Source organism: Gopherus evgoodei, chromosome 9 (assembly GCF_007399415.2).
Source record: "Gopherus evgoodei ecotype Sinaloan lineage chromosome 9, rGopEvg1_v1.p, whole genome shotgun sequence".
Classification (NCBI taxonomy): Eukaryota; Metazoa; Chordata; order Testudines; family Testudinidae; genus Gopherus; species Gopherus evgoodei.
In genome coordinates this window covers 52781481-52800843 of record NC_044330.1, presented here as the reverse complement: position 1 = coordinate 52800843, position 19363 = coordinate 52781481, and the positions used below count along the sequence as shown (strand labels likewise).

The 19363-nt window shown below is 47.5% G+C and overlaps 1 protein-coding gene across 9 annotated transcripts in view; it reads right to left on the bottom strand.

The window, feature by feature from the left end:
• TBCCD1 (TBCC domain containing 1) overlaps positions 1-19327 on the bottom strand; it is a 32023-nt gene extending 12696 nt beyond the window's left edge. For 4 of the 9 annotated variants that reach the window (XM_030575813.1, XM_030575812.1, XM_030575810.1 and 1 more), the window contains exons 1-6: positions 18091-18918; positions 15467-15622; positions 13338-13704; positions 11921-12107; positions 11265-11762; positions 7768-7928 (exon numbers count right to left, since the gene is read on the bottom strand). In XM_030575813.1, coding sequence (XP_030431673.1) covers positions 7799-7928; positions 11265-11762; positions 11921-12107; positions 13338-13704; positions 15467-15622; positions 18091-18570 — 1818 coding nt within the window. In that variant the 5' untranslated portion in view covers positions 18571-18918 and the 3' untranslated portion in view covers positions 7768-7798. The other 5 variants (XR_004002033.1, XM_030575814.1, XM_030575816.1 and 2 more) reach the window with 5 other exon arrangements.
• Positions 19328-19363: the final 36 nt, after the last annotated feature.

Sequence of the window (19363 nt, the reverse complement as noted above, 5' to 3'; positions counted from 1 at the left end):
TACCAGAGCTGTTGCTGGAGCAGGGTCACACTGTGCAACACCTTTTCAGGGCTTGGGAAACCAGTGGGGATTGGTGGGAAAGGACTGTTCCATAGACCTGGGACAACCAGCAGTGATGAGAGAATTTCAAGATGGCAAGAGCTATCTTTTTTGAGATAGCCCCAGAGCTGCAGTGGCAGCATACCAACATGCGGTGCCCAGACCCATAGAGATGCTGGTCACCAATGCCATGTGCAAGCTGGTCACCTCCAAATGCTACTGATCCATAACCAGCCAATTTGTAATATTCAGGAGAAAGTTGATGGCTTTGCACATGTGGGGTTCCCAAATAACATTGAGGCAATTGATGGGACCCACATGCCAATTGCTTGTCTCCCGCACCATGGCTCAGAGTGTATAACCAGAAGGATATTTCTCCATGGTATTCCAAGGGCTGGTTGACCACCGTGGCAGATTCACAAACATAGGGTGGCCTGGAAAGGCCCACAATGCTAGGCTCTTTCAACTCTAATTATCTGAGTGAATAAAGAAGAATTTGCCCCCAGCATCATTCTGGACATTAATGATGTGGAAATTGCTCCAGTTATCGTGGGAGACTCTGCTGCTGCTGCCCTGGTTCACGATCCTATCGCCTCAGTAGCTGCAGAATGACAGCAGAGTGTGCATTTGGCTGTCTGCAAGGAAACTGGCACTGTGTGGAATAGGTTAGAAGCTAGAGGGGAAAAAAAAAAACATGCTGCATATTATATTTTGCACAATATTTGAGATAGTAAGTGAGAAAGCCTTTCTGATGGGTTGGAGGCTGGGGTGCGGAGACTTGCTCAGGGGTTTGAGCAGCCAGCAAAATGTCCAATGGAAAATGGAAAACAGCCAGTGCAGTACTGTCAGGGATGTCTATGGCTCCTGGAGTTTCAGACCTGAAAATGTGCAGCTATACATCCAGCCGTTATCCCAACTGGGAAAGGACTGTGAGCTGTGTAGTCCCTTTGATTGGTGGTAGATGTGGCAATCCTTATTTTATTTTGTCTGTGCCTTTACCCTTTTGTAAAAACCTCTGACTTAGTCAAAATGAATAGACTGCCTGCATAAAGTGCATCGCTGACTCTTTCTGAATGGATTTTTAAACCAGCAGAAATGAAGCTTTAATTAAACAATGAAGCAAAGCTTTAAAGTGACAGTGCAGTGGACGGCAGACTACAACAGGGGCTGAATACACGCTTCATAGTTGCCTCTTGTTCTTGGGGCGTCTGGTGTTGAATGGCACGGCTCAAAGTTATCAGGGGGACTGGATGGTTCAAAAGTGCTGCGTTCCCAGGTGCAATTGCTCTTGCTGCCCTGAGCTTGGGCCAGTCGCTGCCCTGCAGATTTCTTGCATCAGGACCTGGGCCAGGAATGCTGCTTGACAAGGCCTGGGCCCCAGTGGAGTATGCTGGGAGAGCCAAGATTGGCACTCTGGCCAGTTCATAGCACGTGCGGATGCAGGACGTGATCCAGGAGGATATTCTTTGAGATGAGACCAGAAGTCCTTTCATCCAGTTCACCACCGCTATGAACTGGTTCGATTTTCTAAACAGCTTAGCAGGAGGGAGTGCAGTCTCTGATTGCAGTTACTGGCATGAGGCTTAGGGTAAAAGACAGACAGGAAAGTGTCCTGGTTGGTGTGGAAGTGCAATACCACCTTGGAGAGACAGGCCAGGTGTGGCCTGAGTTGCACCTTATCCCTGTGGAAAACTGTGTAAGGTGGGTCAGAGGTGAAAGCCTTTAGATCAGACACCCTCCTCGCAAACGTAATAGAGACCAGAAAAGCTACCTTCCATGACAGATACAGGAGGGAGCAGGTTGCCAGAGGTTCGAATGGAGGCCTCGTGAGCCTGGAGAGGACCAGGTTAAGGTCCTATGCAGGGACAGGCTGCCTGATCTGGGGATGTAGGCAGTCCAGACCTTTGAGGAAGTGACCAACAATAAGGTTGGCGAAGATGGATCGACCAAACGCTCCTGGATGGAAGGCCGAGATAACAGCGAGGTATACCTTTATGGAGGACGACAGCAGGCCTTGCTGTTTCAGGGGTAGGAGGTACTCCAAGATGCGGGGTACCAGCGCCTCTAGAGGGGTTGTGACACTGGTCACACCAGCACGAGAATCTCTTCCACTTTGCCAGATACGTGGCTCTAGTGGAGGGCTTCCTGCGGCCAACAAGGACCTTCCTTACTTGTTCTGAGCACAGAAGTTCCATGGGGTTCAGCCATGAAGCTTCCAAGCTGTGAAGTGGAGGAACTGTAGGTCAGGGTGACAGAGGCGACTGTAGCTCTGAGTAAGTCGGGGAGGAGAGGTAATGTGACCAGTGCGTCCACTGACCGCTCCAGTAGGGCAGTGTACCAGTGTTGCCAAGACCCCCTCCCTGCAAACCTTGAGCTGGACCTTGTGCACGAGAGGGAACGGGGGAAAGGCATAGAGCCGGTGACGTCTCCAGAGTAGCAGGAAGACATTTGAGGGAGCCTGGGCTGCGACCCTGGAAGGAGCAGAACAGTGGGCACTTCCTGTTGCATCAGGTGGCAAACAGGTTGACCTGGGGAAACCTGCACCTTTGGAAAATGAGGTGTATGACATCCAGCTGGACAGACCACTTGTGAGTGCGGAAGGACCTGTTGAGGTGGTCCGACAGCGTGTTCTGAACTCCTAGTAGAAAGGATGCTTCCAGGTGAATAGAGTGGGCTATGCAGAACTCCCACAGCCGCAGGGCCTCCTTGCATAGTGGAGCGGAACAGGCTTCCCCTTGCTTGTTGATGTAAAACATGGCAGTGGTGGTATCCGGTAGAACTGCTAAGCATTGGCCTTGTAGTCGGGCCTGAAAGGCCTGGCAGGCTAGGCACACTGCCCTCAGTTCCTTGATCTTGCTATGTAGGGACAGCTCAAACATGTACCTGAACAAACGGATTTGGGACTGCACCTGTCCCTTGATGTGGCCCCTGAGCAGCCATTCATCGAGGTAGGGGTATACCTGCACTGGCTGTTGATGGAGGAAAGCAACCACGACCAGTATGCACTTGGTGAATGCTTGGGGGGCTGTTGAGAGGCCTAATGGTAGGACAGACAGTGAATTGGTAATGCTTGTGGTTGACCATGAAGCGTAGGACATGTCAACGTGCGGGATGAATTGCTATATGGAAATATGCATCCTTCATCTCAAGGGCTGGAGAGCAGTGCCACGATCTGGAGCTGTGCGGAGTCACTAAGTGGCGTCGGGACCAGGACCTGCTGCATAATGGGGACCGATACATGGATTGATGTTGTGAGCAGGAGAGCTGGCACAACCTAGAGCAGCACCGGGACTTTATCAGCGGTGCTGAGGGCTGGAGCATAGCTGGTTTGCCTCGAAACAGTGCCATACGATGTGGTACTGGAGGCTTGGTGCAAGGAGTGGGTGACCTGGGCACTGTCATGGCGATGAGGTCCCTCATGGTCTCAAAGGTGTCCGAGGTGGATGGTAGCTCTACCTCCTTGATGACCCGGGCTGGGGAGTCCAACGGCACCAGACTCGATGGTCCCTTTGCGGGGGGAAAGTCGATGGTGCCGTCTCTGCATATGTCAGCACTGGGTGCGCCTTGTGAGGATGCACCCCATTAGCCGGCTCCAGAAGGGTGGACCGCTGGGACAGAGAGCTGCTCCTCCCCTGCTTCTGGTGCCACTTCTGCACTGGGGAGTGGGGGCAGTGCTGGGTTGATCCCACCAGTTTTGGAGTGGGGGTGCTGCGGGTCTCGGCCAGAGTCCGTCCAGGGTGCCGCTTCCACCACTGCCGCCAGGGTGCTATGCACTGTGAGCTCGGCGCCAGGTCCTGCCGCGCTGGCAGAGGCTGAGGTCTAAGTGCCATCTCCATAAGGAGCTGCTTGAGGTGAAAGTCTCACTCCTTTTGGGTTCTGAGGCGAAACCCCTTGCAAATCCTGCACCAACCGGCTTGGTGAGCCTCCCCCAGACACTTTAGACAAGTGTTGTGGGGGTCACTCATTGGCATGGGCTTGCTGCAGGGCTTGAACCCCTAGGACTTTGGCATGTGAGCCCTGCCAAGAAAAAAAAGTCCGGACAGAGGATTAACCCCCCCCATCCCAACTGCTAACTACTAATACTAACTAACAATTACACTAACTAATATGTACAGAGAACAAACAAACAAACAAAAAGTAGGGAAACATGGAAGAACTTGCTGAGTAAGACGCCACAGTTCCAACAACTGTCACTGGCGGTAAGAAAAAACTGAGGAGGTGCTGGGTCGGCAGGGTCATATATTGAGCGCCATGAAGGCACCGCTCCGGGGGCTCCACAGCTGACCCGATGGGTGTTCCTAAGAGAAAAACTCTCTGACAACTGCGCGCACCTAACTGGAATCAATATGAGCAATCACTCGAAGAAGAACATGGCTGGGTCATGGCTAAGGGCACTGGATTGTCTGTGTGCCCACTCGCAGCATGCACTGCAGCAGAGCATTCTGAGCTTGTACAACGTCCTTGAGTGACCTACGCATTTGTCTTTCTTCCTCCACAGTGCCTTTTGCCATGGCAACGCTCTCCCTAGCCACTGTGATGCTGTTTCTAGCCACTTCAACAATCTTGTTCAATAGCTCCCTGTCTTCTTCCATCTCTGACCTCAAATACAACTACCAGCTCTTCACCGGTTTCTTTTTATTTGGGGGGAAACGGTCTACAATGAAACCCTGCTATTTGATCCCAAATTCTGTTTCTTCCCCATCAGCCATGGATAAAGCCCCCATCCCTGAAGTTCTGGCCACTGCAGGTGCCACTGCTGAGGGAGTAGGGAAAAAACCTAGCCAGGTGGATGGTAGTGGTATTCCAGACAGGCTAGGATATCTTTTTTAATGTGTCTCTCTCATTCCCACCCCACCACCCCTGAGATTCTTCTTGTCTTGGTGTGCCCTCACAGCCAGTAGGTGGTGTGTGCTCAGGAGGGCTAGATTGGCTTGAGTTGCAGCTGTGCCTCAGAGACTGGGGGTGGGATTGGGAATTATATTCCCACTCTGGTTTTGCAATTTGGCTGCACCTTGGAGTTGTTTCTACAGTGTCAGAGGAGTTTAGTGGGGTGCATATGGAATGAGCAGGATAGTAATCTGTGTCCTGACGCTCAGTGATGTTACACTGAGGTGGGTGATTAGGTGACAGAGAATGGTCTTATTAAACAATGGCAAAAGGCAGACCAGTGAGATACACTGTGAAGTTCTTCACCAAGCCGGTTTCCCAGAAGCGTGGCAGGAGGAGTAGAGGGCATGCCAGGGCAATAACTGTGCACCTATCCCTGATAAAGTGCAGGGGGGGGTGGGAATCAAGCAATTTCTCTGATTCTACTTTATCTCCCCTGCAGACAAGCTGAAAGTGCAGAGAAAAACAGATCAGGTTCTGCACTGACTGTTCGAAGCATAAACTGCTCCAATTTTCTATGTAAGTCTGTGGAAAGACATTAAAAGCTGAATGCTATCCATAAGGCTGACCTCTTTCCATGTATGAATGCATGTTTATAGCAGGGAGCTTTACAGGCATGCAATGCCCATGTCATCTGAGACTACCAACCAAACCCCTTTGCCCAGAGCCACTGTCTCAAATGGCTCAAAGTTGCACAACTGAGTGTTTTCATTATTCGAACATGCTGTGGGAAGGGGGCAAGGGAGTGAGAGAGGGAGTTGCAGGGGTCAGCAACCTTTCAGAAGTGGTGTGCCAAGTCTTCATTTATTCACTCTAATTTAAGGTTTCACGTGCCAGTAATACATTTTAACCTTTTTAGAAGGTCTCGTTCTATAAATCTATAATATAGTCTTAAACTATTGCTGTATGTAAAGTAAATAAGGTTTTTAAAATGTGTAAGAAGCTTCATTTAAAATTAAATTAAAATGCAGAGCCCCCTGGACCGGTGGCCAGGACCTGGGCAGTGTGAGTGCCACTGAAAATCAGCTCACGTGCCACCTTCGGCACACATGCCATAGGTTGCCTACCCCTGGAGTAGAGACTGCAGCTGTGCCATGCTGCCAGCCACTATTTTGAGCAGATGGACAGAGGTTTGGGGGGGAGGGAGGAAGAGGGAGCTCGCATCTGCCAGACAGGATGCAGAAAGGAGAAAAGAAAATAAGGTAGATGGATACATGTCCTAAGTGGGAAATGCTTGTAAAGAGTTGATGGTCGAGGTTTTCACCTGAGACAGAAGCCAACTGCTCGGCTGGAGCAGACGTCATTTTGAAAACATAGGCTAAGAAAGGGAGGCAGGTGCTGGGGACTCGGAAAGGCTCCCAGCTCTCACCCGCCAAAAAAGGTTGTGGCCATGGGGCACTTGGATCAGAAGCTAGCACAGTGGTGTCATATTACAATAATACATTGTAAAGATAAATCCTATGAAGGGCATGTAATCTGCCTTGCAGTCTCAGCCTGGTTTCTGGCTCACTCATATGTCAGGAATCAGGATCTTGATTCTGGCGGAGATCCTGACTCTCTGAGGAGAGTCCCTCACTGCCCTCATATTCCTCTTCTGATGACTCTTGCCACTTGTCTGAAGTCTACAGGGGGAGTATCAGGGTCCACAAGCTCCTCAGGCTTGGTAACGATGTAATTGATCAAAAGCCCATCTAGCTCCTCAAGAAATAGGTAGGATACAATTCCACTGTTGGACCTTTTCCTGGCACTCCTGGCTTTAATCTAAGTCCTCCTGAGCTGTTTACTCTTTATCCCACACTGGTCAGCATCCTGGTTGTGGCCCCTTATGGACCCCAACTTAGCAATGTCCAAAAAGAGATCCTTCATCTGGTGGCTGGCCACAAGAACTTGCTGCACTGACCCCCAGCAGGCAATGAGATCTGGGGCACAGCAAGGCTCCAAGTGGGTGCTTAAGGCATGTTTTAAAGGCTGCCAGAGCATGAAGGAATGCCAGTATATTTGAACCCAGGAGCAAATGGGCAAACTCTGTTCCCATGACAATTTTTAAACGGGGGAAGGAACATCCAGTCAACTTGATCCCAGAGTAGTGGAAGGTGCACAGATAGACAGATCAGTAATGGACACATGCACAGAAATGTGGGATACCAGCTGAATAACTGCCGCAGTACTGCACGGCAGCATCGTGTCCACACAATCAACTGCACTAACTCAATTTGCATCAAACACAATACACTTTGAAAGAAGATTCCAGAGTTTGCAGTATAACTGCGCTCTAATGAATTACATTGTGAGTGTACAGGCATTTTCACACTAGTCTGACTCGAGCTACTGTGGATTAAACCCCCGTGTAGACAAGCTCTCAGGTGCCTGGTGAGTGGCCGGAGAAGAGGACAAGTAAGGGCATCAGAACAACTAGGCTGTTCTAACTGATTTGGTTTCAGACTATACCTGAAGTGCACATCGTGTCTATGCAGATACATGCAGGCTGGTTTGTCAGACAGATACTATACACAGACCAGACACATAAAAGTGAAGCACTTCAACCTCATTTCAAAATTATTCTGTCAGAAACTGAAATCAGAGATCCATACAGAGCTCTTCAGCCAGAAAGGCCATGGGGACGGAAGGAAGAATTGGAGTGAGGGAGCAGATAGACGCTCAGAGAAGGTTTTGGCTCCAAACTGAAAACCAAAGCCAGATCTAAAGCTGTTGGGAGGAAGCCCACGGACACAATTTCGCACTCATTGTTTCCATCTGGATACCACATGCACACAAATGTATGTAAAGTAGTATGACAATTTCTCTATCATGTAGCAGGAGAGAAACTGTCTCAGTACTCACCCTTCCTTTCCTTCTGTTAAAGAAGAGTAACCTATCCTGCTGCTTGCTTGGAGCCTGCTGCAGGAGGCACGAGGCTGTCCAGCTGCTGACGATGTCCTGTGTGAATTAGCCATTCATAGAATTTGTTCTCCACCAGCACCTGGAACTGCTTCCTCTGATCTCTGAAACCCACCAGGACATCAGCAATGTAGCAAGTGAAATACAGTCTTGTAAGCATTCACACCACACTTCCAAACATCTCTCCTTGGCTACTCAAATGAGTAGCCTTTTCCATCTTCACCAAAACAAGCAACAGATCTACACTTATCATACCTAACAAAGCCATTGGATTTGCTTCTCATATTGCCCACACGGGAAAGACTGAATTCACCTAATAAAAACTATTAGTTAGAATATCTGTGAGAGAGAGACTGCTGGTGTTGAAATAAGCCACGCAGACTTCCCCACACTGCTGTTACTATACCTCTGCCCTGTAGGACTTCTGCCCTAGGATTCTCAGAGCACAAGACAGGCAATTATACATACTTAAGGCTACGAGTCTGTCACAGAGGTAAGGGATTCAGTGACTTTATGTGACCTCTGCGACTTCAGCCTCAGGCGATGGAGCTCTGGTTTGCATGATTTATTGTTTATTGCCCACGTCCGGTGACCTTAACAAAAAACCTACATCACATAAAACTTAAGTCTATACATGTCTGCCATTTGTAACCCAGGCAAGATGTAAATAGTATTCTCCAGAGGAGAGAGTGACACATTAACCCCATGCTACTTCCCAACACTTCACATCAATGGTATTAAATCAGTCCCGTCTGAAGTTCTGCCTTTACACAACAAGACACACACACTGGAGGAGTCAGGATTCAAGATAGACAGATATAATATAGAGAAATAGAAATTCTGAACCAGAAGACTGTCAGATAACCAATGCCATTTTCAAATCTAGTCAAGTCTTGAAATCTGCACTGAGTGCAAAGAGCACCTTGCTCAATGACAAGGGACTCTTCAGGCCCTAAACAAAAGGTGGTGGTTTGGAAGGACTTGAGACTGAGTAGTATCATTGGTCTGTGATTTATCATTGGAACTCTGGCTTCATCCAACTAAACTGAAGACTGAGACCATCCAGAATTAAATAATTCAGAGAAGCTATGGACTCTCTCCATGACTTCGCTTACTGACCCCCAAATATAGAAGCCACAGGCTGAGCCCAGAACAGGGAAACAAAATACAGCTGAAACACAAGCTATTGTTGCTTCCTTCTCTTCTATCCTTTAAAACTGAAGACCAGAGTTCTCCCTTTTTGTGGGTTTGTGAAGGAGGTTATAAGAACATAAGAATGGACATACTGGGTCAGACCAAAGGTCCATTTAGCCCAGTATCCTGTCTTTCGAGGGTATGAACAGAACAGGTAATCATCAAGTGATCCATCCCATCATCCATTCCCAGTTTCTGGCAAACAGAGGCTAGGGACATCATCTCTGCCTATCCTTCATGAATTTACCTAGTTCTTTTTTGAACTCTGTTATAGTCTTGGCCTTCACAACATCCTTTGGCAAGGAGTTCCACAGGCTGGCTGTGCGTTGTGTGAAGAAATACTTCAGTTTGTTTTAAACCTGCTGCCTATTAATTTCATTTGATGGCCCCTAGTTTTTGTATTATGAGAAAGAGTAAACAACACTTCCTTATTTACTTTCTCCACACTAGTCATGATTTTACAGATCTCTATCATATCCCCCCTTAGTCATCTCTTTTCCAAGCTGAAAAATCCCAGTCTTTTTAATCTCTCCTCATACGGCAAATGTTCCATACCCAAGAATGTTTGTTGCCCTTTTCTGAACCTTTTCCAATATATCTTTTTTGCGATGGAGCAACCACATCTGCACGCAGTATTCAAGATGTGGGTATACCATGGATTTATATAGAGGCAATATGATATTTTCTTTCTTATTATCGATCCCCTTCTTAATGATTCCCAACATTGTTTGCTTTTTTGACTGCCACTGCATATTGAGTGAATGTTTTCAGAGAACTATCCACAATGACTCCAAGATCTCTTTCTTGAGTGGTACCAGCTAATTTAGATCCCATCATTTTATATGTATAATTAGGATTATGTTTTCCAATTTGCATTACTTTGCAATTATCAACATTGGAAGACAGTTTGTTGCAGTTTGTTTGCATCAAAATGATACCAAGAGTAAAATCCTGAAGACAGGACCAGCTACATTCAGAATGATCAATATCTGGAGTCCTGCACTCCTATCCAGCCAGTTTGGCATCAAAAGAATATGTTTTAATTTATTCAAAACTTAACAGGCTAGGAGCTGAAAAAGCAATAAGTTGGTAAAAAAGTGTAGATTAGTATAGTATGCAAGATCAGCTACAAAAGTAAAGTACGCCCTAGTTAGTAGACTGGAGACTTGACTGTGTTAACATGTTTTACTTACAGAACTACAAGCTTCTCATTTTGTGTTTGAGGAGTTAATACACAGAGTAAACCCTATAATATGCGTGTTCTTTCATTTCATAAAATCTTTGCACAATTTTTCCTGTATTTTGTGAGCTTTTAACACACGATTTCCTTCAAACAGAATAAGGTGGGAGGAGTTTTCAATACAAAAGTGGATACCAAACGCTACCAGCGCCTCACACTCACAGTGCACTCATGCATAAAACACAGACTAGATCAGTGGTCACCAACCAGTCTATCACGATTGACTGCTCGATTAAGGAAACTCTCCCAGTTGATCACGAACACTAAAAGTCTGGCAGTGCAATGAGACGGCTGCTAAGGCAGGCTCTCTGCCTGCCCCGGCCGCATGCCGCTCCTACCTGCAAGCACCGCCCCTACTGGCCGGTAACAGGGCACTGTAGCCAATGGGAGCTGCAGAGGCGGTGCCTTCAGAGAAGGGCAATGCGTGGGGCCACAGGGGCGTGTTGGCCCCTTCTGGGAGCAGCATGGGACCAGGGCAGGCAGGGAGCTTGCCTTAGCCTCACTGCACCACAGACTGGGAGCTGCCTGAGGTAAGTGCCGCCCGGCAGGAGCCCACATCCCACTCCTCCTCCCAGAGCCAACACCCCACACCCCCTACTTCACCCAAAACCCCCACCCCTGAGCCAGCACCCCATACTCCCTCCTGCACCCAAACTCCCTCCCAGAGCTTGCATCCCTCACCCCCTCCCAAACCCCAACTCCTACCCCAACCTGGTGAAAGTGAGTGAGGGTAGGGGGACAGCAATCAACGGGGTGGAGGCGGGGGATGGAGTAAGCAGAGCAGGGCTTCAGAGAAGGGGCAGGGTAGATCCTGGGTTGCCCTTAAATTCAAAAAGTGATCTTAGATATAAAAAGGTTGGAGACCACTGGACTAGATAAACAGACCTCATGCAAGGGCATTTTTGTTCAGTAATGTCAAGTCAAAGATTTGTACCTGTATGGAAAAGTTGAGTTTCAGAGCATTAAATATACATTCCTCCCCTTCTGGAGGAAGCCAATTACTCACTTGGTTAGTCCTGCCTCCTTCACAGTTTTTTGCCAAACTTGTATCTTCTGCTCTCGTTGACTCAGTGCCTTCTGGTATGCATGTGGCAGCCCCCCAGGCGTTTCTGTCGTGTCTCCTTCCATCTCAAAAGGAATAACAAAGGTATAAAATTCACTGGGGGGTAAGAGTCGGAAGACACTGGCATCACTGTTCTCTTTGCACACCAGCATTGGACTGTCCCAGTAGTTAGGCACTGTAGCCAGGCCCATGCGGGCCATGTGGTCCTCAAGCATTGGGTAATGGGTGTGATAAGGGGCAAAAGTTACTGCTTGGTTACCCAAGAGAATGAGAGGGTGTGTAGGCGTGAGAATGTTGAAGGTGCAGCCTGTTGTAGAAGAGAGAGACAGACGGTAGCAGATGCCAATAACTTTGACATTATCACAGCTGTGGAGGTGAATGGCTGTCTGCACAGGGCCCAGGACAAAAGTGCTATTCCTGCACTTCTCAATGGTCACAGATCTGAAAGAGAGAAAGATCACAAGTAAGCCAGGATGCCCAAGAACAGGACAAGGCCACACACTGTTCAAGTGGGGTTGCCATGTCTAATGGGAACCAGGAAATATCTATGCAACCCATCCAAAGACATTTCACTGCATCCCAGGAGAATGTAAACTCACCGTAAAGGGGAGAGCAGATATATGAAGGACTCATTGCAGCGATGGATCTTCACATGAGCACCCACCAGGGTATCCGAGCTCTTGGCCAGTGTCTGTTTGTAGACTTGGCTCATCACCACCATGCGGTGAACCTCAGGAACCATATGGACATTGCAGGCAATCTTTGCTCTCTTGGTTGTTCCTTCAACTGCAAGGCAAAAGTTACATACATTAGCACAAAAAAGACTGAACATATTTCCTAAACAGGCAGACCATCATATCATATTTCACCAGGCAGCCACAGAGTAAATAGCCCATCAAAAAAACAGTCACCCTGATGCTTGGGATTTAGATCCCAACTCTCTTTGCAAAATTCCTGCTGAACATAAGGGCTCTTTCTGCCAAATTGAGAATTACAGCAGTCTGCAGATTTGCAACACTGTGCTGATGGAATAGGAGCATGTCTGTTCCAATGCATTCTTACCAAGTGGTGTGCTCCCTGTAGGTATACAGCCCTCAGGGCCCTTGTTACCATAGGATGTTCTTTCATTCTGTCTGATGGAATGGAATAAGACTCGTTTTCTCTCTTTGAAAACCTATAATCGCATGTTAAACGAGATCAGAAGTCTTCATTCTGACACCCACAGACAGATCAAAGATAGCTTGGGTACGTCAACATGTGCTGCAGTCACACCTCCCAGCTGCAGTGCAGATACTTCCACAGACTGCCCTCTGCAACCCTGGGCAAGTCACTTAATCTACACTGTGCCTCAATTCCCATTTGTCAAACGAGAGTAATAATACTGACCCACCTCAGAGGAGTGTTTGAAGGTAAATTCACTAATGTTTGTGAGATACTCAGATGCAACAGTGGCTAAGGCCATGAAAGTACCTGAACAGCTAGAGGATCACTCCATTCATCTGTTAGTCCCCACTTAGGAACTGAAGAGTAGTAACATTAGTCGGGACTGAATCACATTGACAGAGCTATATGGAGCAGCTTATACAGCAATTCCACCTAACCCTGGGTTTAGCTTGTGCAATCAATTGTTTGCTTTTTTGGCCATTAACGTTCACTATGCAGCAGAATGCACCTTCCAAACAAATATGTATTTTTAAGAATAAGAAAGCCTGCTAGGAACAGCCAATATACACCACACAATATCTGGATATCAACTTGAAGCAGGGAGGGGGGACACATGCAAGCTAGAGAACAGAGAGGGAGTAATGAGTGTTAAATAGGAGAGTTTGGAAACAGGAAGTGAAAGCATTTTACATGACCAGCTCTTTCAGCTCTGAACTCCCGCTTCTCTCCTGTAAACCAGAAGACAGGCAGGAGAGCACCAATGCCCACAAACCAGACTCCTGATCAACAGGAACAGAGGAGAGTGGAAAGTTGATCCTAAAACTAAAGAGCAAAGCCAAGGCTTTCAAATACCTTGCTGTGCCCACGCAAGTTTCTTCCCAGACTTGAGGCAGGCAGATGTCCCAAACGGGCTCCCAATCAGGCAGGCCCTCAGCCAGACCTCTAGCTTGGGGAAAGAGAAGGCTTTCGTAATCTTCGAGTAGCCGTTCTTCACATGCAAGGGCTGCCAGAGAGCAAGCTCATGAAGAGGATGGACAGTCCTGGTTTTGTTCACAGTCCCCTCAATGAGAAAGCTGAGAGCTCGAACAGCTTCAGGGGAGACCAGGCTACCATGAGTGGAATGGGATGAGGCCGAGAGCTGATCCGGGTCCAGTAGCAGTTCCAGCAGATCCAAAAGGTGGTTCTGCACAAACGCTTGGTGGGTGTAATCATTCCAGTTCTTAGAAATCAAAACAAAAACAAACAAAGGCGCTCTTACTGGGCTGAGACACTTTCCCAATGCAATATCCATTGCATCCTGCTCAGATCCCACCCACAGCAGCTCTAAATGGAGAAATCAGTAGAAGTAGAATACAGACTCTTCCCCCGAACCATTAATTCTGCAGGCCTTCTCTTACCCCCACAACAGACTCCCCCAGCAAATAAAAGACACTGGATCCACTAGCCATCTTCAGAGTGGAAGAGGTTCAGTGGTTCTACTTGCTGTGGCCATGACCAACCAGTCACTATATTAGTTAGAGTGAGAAAAGGAAATGGATTCCCACTCCACTCTTCATGAAAAGGTTCAGCACACAGGTGCTTGGAAATGAGGGTGGGAATGAACTGTAACGAACACCTGACAGTCTAAGCCTCCATAAAGGCAATCATGGTTCCTATTGAAGCTGGATGCTTAGAATAGATACAATCAAGTACTAACTCAGGAGGAGTTGTGAGAAAAAACCTCAGATAATCCATTATGAGGAAAAATCCCATTAAACATTCATCTCAAAGGATCATTAAAGTTCAAGTGCTGAAGGTCTCCATAGCAAGGGAAGACCAGAATATGAGACAGCCAATGATGAAAACTCTAACAGACATCAGCTTACGCTGGACAGGCCTCACTGGACCACACCAAGAAGTTACAGTCACCTGGAGTGCCCATTCCAGACATCTAGAAAGTTAGCGTCAAGCAGGGGCATTTCCTCAATAGTTCACAAAAGGATAAGTACAATGAATATAATCCCCCACCCTGTGGGGGAATGAAGCTTCTGAAATAAATATGACAGATCCATTATCTACTCATGAAGCTTCCCAAGATGGGCCAGTCTAGTTTTGAACTTGAACTGCAGTTAACAAAAATCATCGACTATAGAATGATGCTGAATGCCCTGAACACTATGGGTAAAGAGGACCATTCAGCACAAAGCCTTGGATAAGCACTTTTCCACTCCTGTCTATTATAAGTCTGTGTTTAAAGTCCGCTAACCTCTATTTTTAGTTTCAGATGCTCTTGAGTTGCAGTTCAACAGTTCTTGTTTCACGTGACACTACAACATGTATGGTATTGATGTCACCTCTGACAAAAATCCTGCTGACACTAGCAACTGGCCTTTTTTCAACGTGTGGGTCAGCTAAGTGTCTCTATTGTGCTGCCCTCAGTTTGTAAGTCACTTTCTAATATGGTAGTGCAGCAGGATTGGCTTACCTGCCTAACTTCAGATTCTTCTGAATGTGAGATACAAGACTTAATCACCTACATTTGATTATATTTTACTAACTAATCTATTTCTCACAGCTCTGTGTAACTTATTTAGACATTGCTCTAAGAATGGCTACCCTAGAAACCTGAACCTGTAATTATGGAGGAGCAGCATCTGAAATAAATGAACATTTTCTGCTTTGTTACACTCCTCTAATTTAAAGGGCAAAGATTAGGGGGGGAAATTTTAAAAACCTATCACAGATTGAGAGCGGATGTGAAAGTTCAGTCTGCTGCAAGTTTTTATGGGCAAGTTAGATTTTTGAAAATGAATGTTACAGTAACCATCTCATTTATTATTTAGCTCAATTGATTAAGTGCACCCCTGCGTGCATACACAAGCCTCAGGCAGGAGTTCACTTCTCCCACAAAGCAGATCTGCTCCCCACCCCCACTTTAAGGTAAAGGTTTTGCAGCCCCTCCCTCATAGTAACCTCTGTGGGGACAGAGTTACAAACAATACCTTATTTTGACAGGTGGATTTTCCAGTCAGGTTGGCAGACTGAGATTTGTCCCTGGGACTTGGCCACTCTTCTCCAATCAAAGATGTCCGCAAGGAAATCTTGTTTAGCTGCTGAATGTACAAGAACAGCAGGAACTGCAGAGTGTCTACTGACAGCTGGCCAAGAGAGGAACACAATGTTAACATATACCAGAACATGGACTAATGCATGCAATAATTCAATCGAAGAGCCTATTCTTTTAGAAAGTAGACAACAGGGTAGCTACAATATCACAACTGACTGTGGCTCCCCTACACAAATAGGTGTGTGGTGTTACTATCAGCTATTAAACAAGCCTCAAGAAAGCTCTAGCTTACACACACACACACACAAGATTTATGGGCTTGACAGGTGCTTGCTTGGTTTCTATGGGGTTTCCGTTTCTTCGTTTTTAACTCTACACCCCTTCTTTACAAGCCTCACTGGTAGCCACGTTACACCATGCAAAAAACTCAGCCTCTCTCACTATCTACATCACAATATTTGCCACTGCACATGCCACTGGTAACCTTGGGAAAACACTCATTCTCAAACCTTTTTTCTACTTGCCCATAATTTCCTAAAAACACTTCTCCTTGGGCTCAGTTTGGGACACCATCAAACAAAAGCACTAGGCCCTCCAATGAAAAATGGCCACTATCAAGTGTCAAATTAAAAAAAAAACAAAACAACTAAGTGTAGTCTTTAACGAGTGTGCTAGAATGGTTTTCAAATGGATATAGTTTTTCCACCCTCTACTTCAAATGGCAGACCTGTGTTCAAATCGTGCCCCCTACATGATGTACATTTCAAAGATCAGTGTGCAAAAAGGTGGTCATAAAACAAACCTGTTTTGCAACCTTGACTACTGCAAGCACTACCAAAGCCCCATTAGATAACAGTGCAAAGACTTTGTGGATGAACACAAGACCCAAAGGGCCAGTGCAAATGACTAATGGATGGCTACTCCTGGCTTAGGGAGCTTGCTGTTTAAGCTCAATTGATTTCAGGACTATCACGTGGATCTTTTATATGTGCACTCCTTAGCATGTCTCTTTGCACCACACACGAGTTTGTCAGAGAACAGCATTACAATTTCAGAAGACCACTGGCTTTTCCAGTACAGACCAAAGGAAGTGAGGTCAGGTTCCTCCCACAAGGATAAGCCATGATCCAGACCCTTCCACAAAGGCCACCAATCAACAAATATTGAAAGTGTTTAAAGTTTATCAAAAAGTGTGGAAAGAGTTCTTTAACAGTGACATGCAAAGGAAAAATATTGGACTTGTGCCAGATGACAAAGGTTTTCTTCTGCTTTCCACCATGCCCCATTAAAAATTCAGGTCCTGTCTAGCCTTACAATGACTAGAGAATAAGCAAAATGACGTTGCAAGAGGCAAGAAAAACAGGAGTGGATTTTTAAATCAGACTGTTTAAATCTCATTTCTGGTAAGACCAACTAACACGTTAAAGGATGACTTTTCTGAATGGGCCCACCCTTTGTAGGAGAACATACATTTTGCGACCTTTCTTTTTTTCCCCCCTTCTCCCTACAAGTCAGCCAGCAGAACCAGTGGAAAAAATAAGCTGACAATCCTGATAAAATGAAACAGAGAAAAAAATGTAGATGTTCGAATCTATTTTATACATCATAAAGCAGCAAAAAAGGACTAGGCTAATTGAAATTGTTTGCAGGTCACCTTTACAGAAGTCTCCTTTGTGCATATCTTCCTATGTTGTGTAGAAAAACAGTAGTGTGTTAGGAATAAACCACACCTGGGATTTCTCTGCTTTTGAGAGTTTAAGCAAGACCCTGTTATTTTTATGTCAAATGTTTTACTCTAGAAAGGTGTCTTTTAGTTATACCAACCATATGCAATCTTGCTGAACAGCATTTGTTCTGTAATGCTACCTTGTCTTTTGAAGTGGAAAAGTAGCAATGTGGCTCTGAAGGGCAGATATGGTTGCTGGTATTTACCTCAGTCAAACAGAAAACAACTAACAACTTGAATGGTAGTGTGATCTGCATTCACACGCAGTTAGCAGAATGATTAGGGCAGTGGTCCCCAACCTTTTCGTCTGGCAGGTGCCAGACGAAGGACCACTGCAGCGGTGGAGCACTCGACGAAATGCAGCCAAATTTCGACAGCATTTTGGCAGTGACGCCTCTCGACGTCGCTTGCTGTCGATAAGCGACGTCATCAAGAGGTGTCCCAGATGAAATTCAGGAGCGATGCCTCTCGATGATGTCATTTGTTGGTGACAAGCGGCATCATCAAGAGGCGTCCCCGCCGAAATGCTGCTGAAATTCGGCAGCATTTTGGCGGATGCTCTCCCAGGGGCCAGGACGCGGGCGCATTAAGATGCCCCCACAGGCACCACGTTGGGGACCACTGGATTAGGGCTTCACTGCCATGAAGAGTGTGAGAAAAAGGCTGCTGGAGTTGTGATTGTACAACACTTCAGATCAAAAGCCTGGATGTGATCCCAAATGACTGTGCGTGAGTAGCAAAAGGCCCTAACCATACAACTTGGATTGGCATAACCCATGCTCCAGTGCCTAAAACTATTCACTAGAGAAAGATTACAACACTATATTACATGCCTTATTCCTCTGCTTCTCTAGCTCCTCTTCTGACGTGCAGCTGGACACCACCTCTGCCCATTCCAGACGTTCCTCTGGAGTCCGTTCCACTAGACTGTCAAATATCTCAAAGTAGAGCCAGGCCAAATCCTTGGCTAACTGCAGCTTCCCACAGGCAATGTGCCGCCACATAGGCCAGAAAAGGCATGGGTAACAACCCTCGCTGGCCCGCATCCGGACATACGTGGACATCTTCCGGAGATAATGCATACTGAACTTGGATGGAGGGGGGATCTGCAAAGCCCCCACTATGAAGGGTTCCGTTTTCACCCACAGATGCACCATGGACTGATCCATTTTAACCAGCTCTGAGGACTCCACAACTAGGGGTGAACTGCCTTCCCTGCAGATCTGACAAACAAAACACCAGACATTGATCCGAAAACACTCAGCACATTTGCACCAAGGCCAGAGTGAGCAATCTGGGACAAGGGCTGGCATTTAGTACCGAGTTTGTACAGCATTTAGTGCAGGGGGCCCGGGCCAGGCTTGGGGGTCACAGGCCCGACCAGGCCACAAACGATCAACAACGGAACCATGCTTGGAAAGCCTCTGCCACGGGGGGCAACCCGAATTAACGTGTTTATAACCCACTCCCACAGACCCAAGAGCTCCGGCCTGCTGGGGACAGCCGTGAGCGCTACAAAGGAAGCCCAGGCCACGCACCACCAGCCCCCGCACTCAGGGCTTCCCGTCCTCCCGCCTCACAGGGAAGCCGGCCCGGGCAGGGAGCCCCAGGAGGGGCTGCACTGGGGGCGGCGGCTGGCCGGGCCAAAGAACCTCCAAGGGAGCCTGCCCCCCCCGCGAGGCGGAACCCCGGCCGCCGCGCCCCGAGCCTGCGCTCACCTGCCCCTAGGCAGGGCACGAGATCCCCGCTCCCTCCCCAGCCACACGTAGCAACCACGCATGCGCACTGACCCGCCGCTACCAACAGACCAGCGAGAAGTTGCCTAGCTAGTCCCCACCAACACCAGCGAGCTATTAGCTAGACGTGCCCCACCCAGTCCCCTTCCGGACCACCAGCGGGACAGGCTCCGTCCCATACCCGTAAGCCCCACGTGCCTTTTCTGTTCTTCCTCGCGGGCTAGCCCCTGCTTCAGGCAAGGTAACGCCTCAGCGCCCCGGCACAACAAACGTCCGCCCGAGCTGCAGCCGGCCTGGCGTCTCGCGCTGCTCCGCCCCCCTGATTTACATATTACCCGTATCCGTGATTGGTATGACCCTACCAATGCCC